Source organism: Crocodylus siamensis, chromosome 3, assembly GCF_052110815.1.
Source record: "Crocodylus siamensis isolate JL-2025a chromosome 3, ASM5211081v1, whole genome shotgun sequence".
Classification (NCBI taxonomy): Eukaryota; Metazoa; Chordata; order Crocodylia; family Crocodylidae; genus Crocodylus; species Crocodylus siamensis.
In genome coordinates this window covers 170,107,318-170,120,301 of record NC_143397.1, presented here as the reverse complement: position 1 = coordinate 170,120,301, position 12,984 = coordinate 170,107,318, and the positions used below count along the sequence as shown (strand labels likewise).

The 12,984-nt window shown below is 40.2% G+C and overlaps 1 protein-coding gene across 3 annotated transcripts in view; it reads right to left on the bottom strand.

The window, feature by feature from the left end:
- EPB41L3 (erythrocyte membrane protein band 4.1 like 3) overlaps window positions 1-12,984 on the bottom strand; it is a 139,936-nt gene that overhangs the window by 24,254 nt on the left and 102,698 nt on the right. For 2 of the 3 annotated variants that reach the window (XM_090039728.1, XM_090039729.1), the window contains exons 8-10: window positions 12,285-12,382; window positions 9,744-9,919; window positions 6,571-6,788 (exon numbers count right to left, since the gene is read on the bottom strand). In XM_090039728.1, coding sequence (XP_089895854.1) covers window positions 6,571-6,788; window positions 9,744-9,919; window positions 12,285-12,382 — 492 coding nt within the window. Of the gene's footprint in view, window positions 1-847; window positions 1,412-6,570; window positions 6,789-9,743; window positions 9,920-12,284; window positions 12,383-12,984 lie in introns of all 3 variants that reach the window. The other variant, XM_090039730.1, reaches the window with a different exon arrangement.

The following is a 12,984-nucleotide window of genomic DNA, read 5'->3' as shown; positions in this document are numbered from 1 at the left end:
ATAAAATGTATAACTAAGTAGATTCCTTTTCTGCTTCTGATGTATTATTACATCACATACTGACTTTCTAAACAGCATTATGGGCTCCTGTTTGCTAGTCCACCTGTTTTATCAGCATGTTGCAATGAGTTATTCATCCTAGCGACATGAAGAATTAATTCTAGTAGCGCTAATAATGCAATTGGTAGCTTGGAACAGTATTAATGGTGCAGTAGCAGCTGCAAAACTGGTACCAACTCAATTTTTCAATGGTAGCAGGGTACTGAGTCGGAAATGCAAACAGTATTGACAAGGAGAGAGAGAACCGAGGCAAAAGCTCCAGATCCAGATTTAAGGGGTATTAGAACATGAGATTTTTGCTTGGCTTGTTATGAAACCAAAGGGCATTTGCAAACTCCTGATTCTTCTTTGGATTCTGAACACCCACAGCATTTTTTACAATGCCCATAATTCACTGGTTGATATGCAACTAACTGGAAAGTTGCATCTAAGCTACTTGATATTTAGGAAACAATTCTACAGCTGTTAGTGTAAACTGGGGGGAAAAAACCCGACTGAAAGAATGCGAAGCTAGGTATGGCACTTTAAAGTTGATTTGTCACAATTTGCAGCTCACTATGCCTCACCTGACAGTCTGAAACAGCAAGACACTACCTTACTTACTTACACACAGTGTTGTGCCTAACCCTGGGGTCCAGGCTGCACTCCCAACACGAAAAAACTGTAACATATCAGCACAGACAGAAATGAGGCTCTGAAAGTAGGACTACTGCAGCATTCTAACACTGTTTAGGACTGAAGCACTGAACACAAAAAAAAAAAGTGTGTTCTATGCCGAGGTACACACCTCTTCCTCTGAACTGTCACTCAGGTCATTGTCAAGTGAGGCACTCAAGGAGGCCGCCTTGGGCTCCAGGTAGCAGAGGCACATAGCCAGAGGAAAGGAGAGAGTGAGGGCATATGGTACTGAGAAAGAGGCGGATAGCAGAAAGAAAAAGATGAAAAGGAAACAAGGTACGAGGGATGGTGATCGGATGGGAAGGTAATGCTGCAAACTTTCAGGCAGGAAGTTGGTTTCAGAGAAGTTAGGGAGGGAAAGGTAGCCATCATCATCCAGGAGAGAAGGAAATGACTCTGGAAGTTGCAAGGAGAAGGAAAACAAAGTTCCACCTTTACCAGCTTTTTGCTTATAGTTAAATTTCATATCTTGTTCAGCAGAGCAAACTCTTCCTTTTTTGTCAGAGTCCAAGTCAGACTCACCAGGGGTTTGAACACTGTCTTTAGGTGACTCGCAACCTACTGATTTTCGAGGATTCTCCTTACATCTCTTACGGAGCTTTGTTGAAGATACAGGGGGGGCAGATGGTGAGGATGGTGAGGAATGGAATGAATCAGTGCCAAGCAAAGATGGCTGATGAAAGAGAAAGAGCAGCAAACAAGGTGCAAAAGCAAAAGGACAAAAAGAAAACTGTAATTAGTTAATTTTCTTCTGCGTTTATCAATATAAAATTACAAACAGAATTTATAAACACAGCTTTTTAGCTGAATTTAATGATGCAAGTTTCCACACTTCATGCCACAGCTATTAGTGACTAAGGGTTACAGCTTACAAAAAGCATCTTTTTCATTCAACATCTCTTTTTTAAGTCAGAACATGATTTAAATAAACATCCTTTGAAGGAACTGTGTTCATATGCAATTTAAGATGTGGTGGATCCATCTTGTATAATAATCACTTCAAAACATTACAACAACACCAACAAAAATATTTGGAAACAACGAAACATACCAGTAACTATCTTGTTTATGAAAGCATGTCCTGCAAGTTTTAGGCAAGTTAATCAGAGAATCGCCTGGGAAAGAACTGGGCACTAAATGGGAATTCTTCGGCAAAAATAGCAGGCAGGCAGCTTTCATATGTGCCTTTGAAAATCTCCTCCAAAATGACTTAGTCAAAGACTTTCAATAATGTTAGACAGCCTGTGCAGAAAGATGTCCCAGAACTAAAAATGATCACAGCGAACACTTTGGTTTTGAGAAGCATTTTCCTAGCTCAGTTATTACCTGGCTTTAACTGATGGGAAGCTGAGGAAGAAAAAATCATAGTCGAAGTTGTTTAACATGGGAAGCCAGATCTTCAGCTAACTCCACTTTTTGTTGACATCTGAGGAACTGAGCAACATGTTTAGATTTCTACTCTCCTTTCTGTTTTATGATTAAGGCTAGCAGATCCATCATCACTTTGTACAGAAAGAAGCCTTGCCTAATTCTAGTAACTATTTATACTGACTATTTATAACTACTAAGGTGGCTCTGGTCATCCTATAACCCCCAAATGACTGGGCTATTTTGAAGAGGAATGGGGTATAAGAAGAACAACAAGATTTTCATTCCTCCTGAGCTCCTGGGTGAAGGGATAATGTGCACTATCCCCAAATAGGATCTGATATACAGGAAGTTTTGCAATAGGCTGAAAGAAAGAAGTTGGGGGCTATACAACCGCAGTATCCTCACTGACAATGCAAAGGTACATTAGCCAGTAGGGCTGTGCGAAGCTTTGGTTTCTGATTTGATTTGGCAGAATTCAGCCTGATTCTGAGGCTGAATCTCTGAATCTGAATCAAATCAGAGGACCCTTTAATCTCTCCAAATCAAAATTGGAACCCTCTGAATCAATTTGGAGAGATACAGACATAGTGACAGCTTTAAATGTTTGTCTTTTTACATACCTCTAGGTAGCAGGGGCTCGTGAATGCTGTGAGGCTGGGGTGCACAGAGGGTTCCACAGAGGTGCAGGGGGCTCCCCAGCACGCTTGGCAGCAGACCTAGAAGTGGACCAGAAGCACTTCATGTCCACTTTCGGGTCTGTGTGCACCCCCCTCTCCCCCCCCCCCCAATGACTGGTGCCTTCTGGGTCTGGGGGGGCACCTGGGGTCCCCCTGTGGCTGATTGCTGAGCTGGGGAGATGTGGGGGGGGGGCGGTCCCCAGCACTTTTCCCAGCAGACCTGGAAGTGGACCAGAGGCACTTCCGTTTCACTTCCGGGGTCACCACCAAGCATGTTGAGGGCCCCCCCACACTCCTGTGGGATGCTCCATGCGCCTTAGTATCGTAGTGATCATGAGTTGTGCCTGTACCTCGGGGTACATAGAAAAAACTTTTAAAGCTGTGCCTATGTCCGAATCGCTGATTCTCTGAGTCAGCACTGAACGTTCAGATTCGGCTGAATCGAATCAGGGACAGTGATCTGAATCAACAAATCGAATCACTGTCCCTGATTCGGGCCAAATCCAAATTCAAATCAAACAGGGCCCACTTTGCACACCCCTATTAGTTAGTATTCTACCCATGCTTTGGGGTTCTAACTAGGGAGATAACCACTGCAGCCTGGTTGGTTCCAGCTGAATTTCATACAATGCCAGATTTCTCTAGCTTTGTTCCGGAAGGGTGAATTTTACCCTTTTTTTAAAGGGGCAAAATATACACCAGATATTTTTGATAGAAAGTCCACTGTAATTTACTATGAATGTCAACTATCAGCTTCTGCTTCATTCATTCTTGATTCATATTAAGTTGCAATACTATTAGGAAGCCATTAAACAAATTAGGAAACAGGTGCAGGCCAGCACAAGAGTACACATACTAGCTCTTTGTGGAACTAGGGGCCCTGACATGTTCATTTCAAGAAAGCGTGGGACCTGATCTCTCATTCCAAAAATCATGCCTCCTTCTATGGCGCACACGCATGGCAGAAGGCATGAGGGTCAGATCCTAATCACAACATTTCTTTTTGCCAGTACAGAGGGATCCCAGGATTATGACCCAGGCCTCCTTTGGCATGGGCAAGTTAAAAGCCAGGTGCCTGCAGCCCTGTGTGACCCAGGGCCATGGCTGGCAATCAGCTGACTCGGTCATCTGCCCCAGATAGGCCTGATGTATGGATATGCCACATGTTCAACTTAAGGCAACAGACAAACAAGCCAAAAAACTGTTCTACATTATATGAGGAACATTTGTATGGAGGCTTTTCCATGTTATGGTACTTTAAATTGGGTGCACCCCTGTCATTCATAGCACAATCAACTCAATCGTGGTATAAATAGAGGGGCCCCAACATGGTCTCTTGTAGTTTATTAGTATTCTAAACAATGTTAGCAGTTTGATCACAGTGTTGATCTATAGTAAATACTGTAAAATTCAACAAGCCCAGTTATGAACTGACAGAACTGGTTCCATAGTCTGAATGCGACTACTTGAAGCACTCCATTACTCACTTGCCTCCTTAGCCTGCTTTTCTACATTTCAAATGCTTTCACGGTTGCAGCCCCTGATACTGAAACTGGCTGCAGGCAGAAACAAGCATCCGTCTTAAACTATGAAAGGATGAGGGCCTTAGAGACAGAGTTTTTGAGCACAGTTATTACAAACCCCATTATTAACAGGACCAAGGTCTTAAACCAAATATTTATAGTTCCTGAGTTTCCTATGATGCTCCTTTTACCTATTTTCTAAGCAAAAAGCCTTATTGATTTCAGTAATATATTTAATATACAACATTCTATATTTCTTTTGAAAACAAGCAGACCCATATTATAAAATTTAGAATCCCAGAATTAGTAAAAAAAAAGTGTATGTTTTTAAACAGAAAGATGTTCCTATACAAAATCAGTTCCTAGTGTAAATATCTGCCTGTACTTTCATATTAAAATACTATGCAAGGCCAAACCCGTCTTGTGGTGCCAAAGAGATTTAAAGTTGGCGTTCTACTTAATTGAGAGATATATAAAACACTCCTTTTGTATTGTGAATTTCTGTAAATTCTTCCCTTCTCTACTATTTTATAACATTTGTATTTATTTATTTTACAAGCCTGAGGCTTTAACATTTAGACTCTTGTTAATACCAATAGTTAAAACTGCAATGCTCAATCTCATGGCAGAATCTCTTCCTGGAAGAAATGAAGGAGTATAAACAAAAAAAAAAAAGAGAGATTTCTTTTAAACAGGAATTGTCCAGTAGTTTCTTCAGCCTGATCCTGACCTCATTAAAACTAGAAACAAAGCTCCTGTTGGCATCAACGCAAACAAGACTGCATGTCGTTAATACCCTTTTTAGAACTTCAGACCTGTTAAATGACAATTTAAACACAATATTTGTATTTTTAAAAAGACTATATACTCTGGGAGAGTTTAAGTACTGTCAAAATGTCCTTTTTAAACTGTCTTCTGCATTTTCTAGCCATATGCCTCCTTTGAAGTGCAGCTGAGCCTCTCTACTGACCTAAGCTAACAAGCCCCTTAGGACAGCATTTGCTAATCTCGGGTATTTTCTTTCTTTTTCCTGTCCATCTAATTTTCATTTAAAAACCTAGAAAAAAGGCTTGAAGTAGTTTTCTCTTTAAAAAAAAATAAAAATCTAGAACTAATACCATATATTCACATGGATGATCTCTTTTAGAATCAAATTTGTACCTACACATTTTGTTCCTGAATTTTTGCACCTGTAAATTAATTGTAGGTATTTGCTTAAGGACTCATTCCTTGGCTCAGGGCAGGCCAATAGCTCACATGTAGCCAAAAGCTCAAGCTCTCAGCTTTGCATTCATAATCCTTTTTTGGTGGGTGTAAAAATATGAAGCTGGCTCCATCCCTTGTGAAAGCACACACTAGAGTGTGTAATGCTTAAGTTCAAGAAACATCCCTTTGCATTTTGTTCTAGATACAAATACTTCAAACAGTAATTAGTGATGTAGAAGAGAAGGAGGATTTATTTAGCTGCATCTTTCTGATTCCTCCTGCACTTTCTTCAGTACTAATTGTTCAAATTCAATACCTGCTCTTTTTCGGTCTAATTTACTTTTTTTCAGAAATGAAGCAAATTTAATTCCAGATTTATTTATTATGGCAGGAAGAGAGGATGTGGTAAGGGACACCTTTATACCACATGCCTGAGGAACAGAGAATTGGCAGGAAAAACAGACCTTCAAATGCAAAATTTTGTAAGAGGGAAGGAAAAACCTTACTTAGTCAGAATAAAGCATTTTATAACACAGTAGCAACCAGAAGTTAGTAGAATAAATGCTCACTTGGTGCTAGGTAAGGGGAATATGACCACAAAGGAAATAGGGCAAAGCCAAGTGATCCTTTAAAAGCCTGACCTATACAAAAAAAAATGTTGCTCAACCAAAACAAGTTAAACAAAAGGAAGAGAGAAAGGAAAGAATAAGAGAGAGCAGAAGAGTAAAATGTGTTACTTCTTTTAGACACTCCCCTGAATAGCTCTAGGAAGTGGTATAAAATACATCACATTGATTGTTAAATGTGAATAGCTTCCAGATCCAAGCAGCAAAGGTAGGAATTAATTTTAAAAGCATTGTACACACACACATACACACTCATATGCAAAGAGGATACAGAGCACCATAAAAATATTTGCTACCAAAACATTTCACATGTAGTCTGCTTATTCTTATTTTTATTGAATGTGGCTCTTTCTACCTCTATAATAATGACTGTGCTTCTTCAAATGCTTTACAGATCAGTCAGTTTAACAGAAATCCTGTAAACCATACCTTTGTGTCATGGCGTGCTGCTGAGACAGGAGTGACTTCTTCTCTTTTCTTTTTGCCCTCATCCTCATCTTTCTCTTCTTCTGCCTTTTTCTCTGGAGTCACAGTGGTTATCAAGTTGGTTTGAGAGATGCCCTTTGTTGTGGCGTACTGGCCAGTACCAACCTCTGCAGCAGACATAGAATCCTTCATGTACATTTCATGGTTTTCATTCACTGATGCTAAAAGCAAATATAATTTGAAGAGATAAAGACTAAAATAAGCTTGTTCTGCAGGCCTGAATAAAATGAGAAGCTGGGTTAATAAAACTGCTGAAAACCTAAGAATGCCATGTTTCAAGAATCCAGAAACGTGTGTGTACATACACACACACTTAAATAAAATTTGCTGCATATTTACTCAAAACTAAAGATATGGGTTGTGTATGCATAAACACTGATGCACACATTATTTCTATGCACACTACATTCATAATGTGTGTATTTATGCATTATTATCCCATTAGCAAGCTGTTAAAATGCTTATAATATTATTAGGCAGGGAACAGAAGGAAAAAACATTAATAACTTCAGCCATGAGTATAAGAGGAAGGGAAGTTTTTAAATCTGCCACAATAACTTAATGCAAAGCAAATGCTTTATAGATAGCTGTGTTGCATTACAGGAAATGACAATTGTAATGTATTTAATGTAACACATGCTTAACATCCGAGATTCAAGAAACAGCTCCCCTGCACCTTTTAAAAACCTTCTAGTCAAGTATGTTCACTATTTAAAAAAAATAATAAGTTAGAAAAAGAGTGTGTTCAGAACAATGGGACTATTTATAAAACTATACCAATCAGGGCATGGGCATGGTTGCATGGCTTTCCTATTAGTACTTTGGGTCTTAAATGGTCAATAAATATCACGAGACATGTTAATTAATCCAATGTAAAAAACAGATTAACCAATATACTACAAATATATCCCCATGTCCAGCTCGTGAATAGCTGCATTACCGCAAGTAGTTCCCAAACAGGTGGGATTATTCACCTGTATAAAGTTTCTCACACGGTTAACAGTTTATTAGATATCAGCTATAAAGCGATCACATATAATGGAGAATCACTTATGCATTACTACAGCATAAGCAAGCAAATCTGAAAGAATACTGAAGAATCTTTTGTTCTCCTCTATTATTTTTAAGCAAATTAACATATCTCTAACTCTTGCAGCTCCCAAAATATCACTGGAAAGGCACTCATATTTCTTGTCTCTTAGATGAACTTTTTGGGGGTGAGGGAAGGAGGCCCAGCTTAAAGATTACAAACAATTAACATAGAAGTAAAGCAGAAGGATAACATATGCTTTGAGATGCATGCACAGCAGGTGGGTCACCAGTTGCTTGGTAACAAGTATGAAGCATATTAAAAGGTTTAAAATTTATGCATGATAAGCAGCAAAAGTATCAATTTTGGAGAGGGAGATAGATTGTTATTGGTTTGTTTAGATTTTTCTCCTCCTCCTAACCTCAGAAATATTCATTGTATATTAATCCTGCAGCATTTGTGATACCTATGGCCCTGGCCATCCTTACACTTAAGATATGATTAACCAGTTCATTAAATTAAGGGTGCAATAAAATAAGGAACAAGCTAGTTATTGCACAAAAAAGTTTAATAACCTTGTGACTGGTTCCCATCACACCACTAAGCAAATGTCTGGCTAGCCTCTTGGGCTCAGATGTGCTCCTGGGGCTGGGAGTCTGGTCAGCTGATTGGGGCTCCTGTGACTGGAAGCCCTGATAAGCTGATCAGATCTCCCAGTCCTTGGACCTCATGGAGTCCCTGGCCCACGTGGGCTTCTAAAGTCTGGAGCTTGATTGGGGACACCAGGCACCCAACCTGCTGCTGCAGAGGGATCCCAGGATCATGATCCCAGACTTCCCCATCTCCGCTCCACACCGGCAATATGGCACCGTTGGGATCCCACTATCATGCCTCCTGCTATGTATGTGTGACATGGCAGATGCGATTGTTGGGATGGTGGTTCAGACACCATGGTGCCTTTAACTGAACATCTGCCAAGGGCCTATTTGTCAGCATTCAGTTTTTAAAAATATTTAAACTTTCATAGAACACCACCACTTATTCATTTAAACCTTGGAGAAAAGGAGCCTGGTTTGCTATACAAAGCAGAAACATACAAACAGAAATAACCCCCCCTGCCCCCCCAACCAAAACCAAACCAAACCATACACACCAAAACAAAACAAACAAACAAACAAAAAAATCAATGTGAACCTTTCTGAGCAGCCCAAAAAAGGACTTAATTACTGAGGAAGGTCTTTTGTAGTCTTTAAAACTAGGAACCTGGTTCTTTCCCTTTTCTTCCTGGAAAAAGGCTGATTACAAAAGAGGGCTTTGCTACATCTCTTTTCCTTTGATGGCCTAAAATCCAGCACCCAGCTAGAACACCAATCAGCCTAAGCTCTATGATGGGTGATAAGGCCTGGCTTTGTACCAGGAGGCAAGAAGAGAGGAGCTGGATTACACAGATTGCTGTAGGGACTGCTCAGATTCCCACAACTGACATTGGCAGTAAGAAGCCAAACTTAATATGGGTAAAATTTCTGAGTCTTGTTTCCACTGTGTGCACTTTGTGTTCCTAATACATAAGTGGACAGCAGTACTAGGTAGTACTACCCAAAGCAGCCAGCACACACGGGTAAAAGTGGAAGTTGATAAGCTTCCATTAACTTCCTAGTCCAGAACTGACTGCAGACAAGAGATTATGGATGGTATTTTCAGAAGTGTTTTGGTGACAGGGAAGGACAAGTCCCTTTGAAAATGAGCGAGACTTGTGCTCCTACGTGAGTCAGGAGCAGTGAATACTTTACTTGGTCAGCTTCACTTGAGCAGGAGTTCTAGGGCTTTAAAAATCACAGCTTTAAAAATCTGACTATTAATATGTATAAAAAAATTAGTTCTCTTCCCAGATTGCGCAAGCTTATTAAAAGCAGCAGAAAGGGTATCTACTTACAATAAAGAGTTAACATGCATATACTTACAGGTCTCATTCAGAAGAAGCTCAAGGGATATGAGATTACAAAAGGTTTATATCTATTTTCTGCTAACACTCATTTCAATTAGAATTTGTGAGCAAGTCCAAGGAACACAATTAAAAGGACCTTACCCCCATCTAAGCTGCGAGACATAGTGTAACGTTTACTAGAAGAACGTTCAAAATAGGGTGCAGGTCGATCTATTAATGCACTGGCTCTTCTTGTCTGGGCTTGTGTTCTTCCACTGTAGCGGAATTTGGAACCCAATGTAAGGAATTTCTTTGGAGGTGCCTCTGGTAACAAGAGCCTAAAACACAGAATGGCGCAAACATTTCACATACAAAGAATTTTTGGGGGGAGAAAAAGGTAGAATGTTTCATGTCATGTCTTTAAGGGTGCAGAGAGAAGTAACTTCTGAAACTTTTCCAAGCATAACAGGCTTGGAAACGTTCCAAAAATGTATTGGTTTAGCCATAAGATGCATATACAGCTCCCGTGGTGCCTCCTGGCAGGAGCACTTCAAAACTACTGCAGTTGCATGTAGATGCGTCTCTCCAATCAGGCGACTGTACAGGAGGCTCTGCTGACTAGCAGATCTGCTCCTGGCTTCTTGGGGGTGAAAATGGGAGAGTCAAGGATGTTTTGAGTGTCAGAGCAAAGAGGTCAGCAGAGATTTGGAAGCAGGGGTAGTAGGGAAGGCAGTGGGAGCCTGTGGTTGTAAGAAGGGGCTCCCTGTCTCCCTCTTGCTGGGATTCTGACTCTCCAGCACCACATTCCCCAAAAACTCTTTTCTTCCCCTCTCTCCAGAACAGAGAGGTAGAGGGGACTGGGACTGGACAGCCTGGCACTGATGATAGAGGGGGGCCTAGGAGTCAGCAGATGTCTGGCAAGGCAGAAACAGAGGAGCATGGGTGTCTCTGGTAGTCATGTAGGGTCATAGCAGTGCCCTGGAACCCAGCAGTACCCTCAGTGCCAGCATGGCCAGGACCCAGGGTGACCTGATAGCTGGACAATCTGCCAGACTGTGGTCTGCCAGACCATCAGTCAGGGTATTGGTCCTGTCCTCCCTCCCTTGTGGAATGGGGAACAGGGATGAGAGGGAAGCATAACTATTCTGGAGGACATATGGGTTCTCAGTCCTTGTAGGAACCTACCAAGGAGTGAAATGCTTCAAAATAGTACCTTATTTCAAGGGATTCTGTTTTGAAGCATTTCAGCCACCTCTGGAACATTTCAAAGGACATGCATGTTTGTACAGCTGGTGTTTTAAAGCAGTTCAAAGGTGTTTGAAACATTCCAAAATGTTGCTTCTGTTCACACCCAAAATCTGTATTTTGTAAAACTGGTTAAAAGGGAAACACAGATCATGCTGTCAATATTACATAGCAAAATTACTTAGTCATTAGGAAATGGAAAAGCAGTTTATTCTAAGGCCTTACATGGAAAAAAAATGAACTTAACCAATTAATACGTTCTTGTTTTAGTATCAAGAGATACATTTTCCAGCATCAACTTTCTCCAGTCATCAAAATAGAGTTGCCATGGTTTCAGAAAATGTCAGCTATGCTGCCTGAAACCCAGTTATGGGTGAGTGGCCCCTGGATTTGAGCCTCATTCTCAACGTAGAGAAGGCCCCACATGCTAGGTGCTGGAATTCCTTGACTGGCAGAATTTGCTACAGAATATTCCTCCCTTGCCATAGAATAATTTCCAGAATCCAACTGTTCATTAAAAAACACCAACCAACCAACCAAACAATATTTGCATGCAACTGCAGACTTTCCAAATATAAATGAAATGTAAACGATGAAGGAATTTCTGCCTAAGTCTGAAGAGAGCCTGAAGCAGAAGCTGAGAAGAAATGTGAAATGATTCATTTATCTTAATTATGTACGTCACAGAAGTACCCAAGGAAGGCAGGCAACAGCTAATTACTGATTGCCAATCAGAACTGGTTGTCTTTAGGTGATTTTGAACACACTACCTTCCTTTGTTGACATAAATAAATACTGCCAATTAATTGCTGATTATCTCAAAAACCATCCAGGTAGTATACTTATCCTGCAATTCCAACCTTCCTTCCTTCACAGATGCCAAAAACCCAGCTGCCACTCACACCTGCCAACCTCAGATTCTCCTGGTACATTAAATGATGAAAATTATAGACACACTAAAATAAAACAACCCCAGGAACATAGCACTGATTAAATATTGTGCTTTTGTATTTAATTAAAATCAAAATCGTATCTTCTTTAGGTTTACACATACATGTGAAAGGATTTTTCAAAAAGTTGTACGGCTTTACAAGCAGGAGCTGATATTAAAAGCCAAATCCTTTAACTGCAGCTGTTAGAAAGTAGTTGACAGTACTGTGGTTCAATTGAAGTGAAGGATCTGGATCATGTGATATGCTTAAAAATTCAGTAGCTATTTGAAAGAGCATGAATAAAATTGGTAAATCACAGATACTTTGTAAACAGCAACCTTTCCATTTTATTGTAATAGACCAGAGATCAAAAATAATGGAATCTGAAGCTGTTTGTCCTTGTTAAAAAAAAAGGGGGGGGGGTTGAGAGGAGTGCAGGGAAGGTGGACACTACTTTTTTCCTATCATCCTTTATTTTACATGTATTAAAAAACAAAACAAACACCCCCCCAAAAAAACCACATACCTGAAAAATGTATGATGTTCCACACACACTTTCCATAAACGTTTTGCAGCACGATGATTTGGCAACTTAAACCCAATAGTGCTTTCAAACTGCTCAAACTAGGCACACAAAAAAGAAAGAAAGTCTGTATACTTATTTTAACTGTGTATTTATATATTTAGCCTACATATTAAATAATTACATATTCATTTTTAATAAGTATAAAACTTCATTATTAGGGTGTGCTTAAATGCACATCTGTATAACACTTCATACGTACATAGTATATTTTTCCTGATTTTTGTCTGGTAAAGCCAGTTAAGAGAGAAGCTTTTAGAGCAGTGGGCAGCCAACATTTTTGGCAGGTGTGACAAATTAAGCTGTGCACCCTCCTTAAGTACCACTCCAATCCCCTTTCCCTGTCCAATCTGTTGCTGTTTTCTGCTACCTGCTTTATCTCCTGTTGTGCTACCTTCAGTGAATGTCCACCTAATGTAGGAACCTCAAGATTGATTAAAGTTCCTAATGTTGAAGTATACAAATTTTTGTGTCTATACCAAATGGCTGAAATGAGATTGGAAATTATGTACTTTTTCAAGCATTGGTGATGCATAGCGGGTGCACACAGGTGCACATGTGCTGCCTGAGATTGGCCATGCACCCCCTGGAAGTGCTGGCAGAAGCGCACTTCCAGTTTCACCAGTCTTGCTGCTGGCTCAGC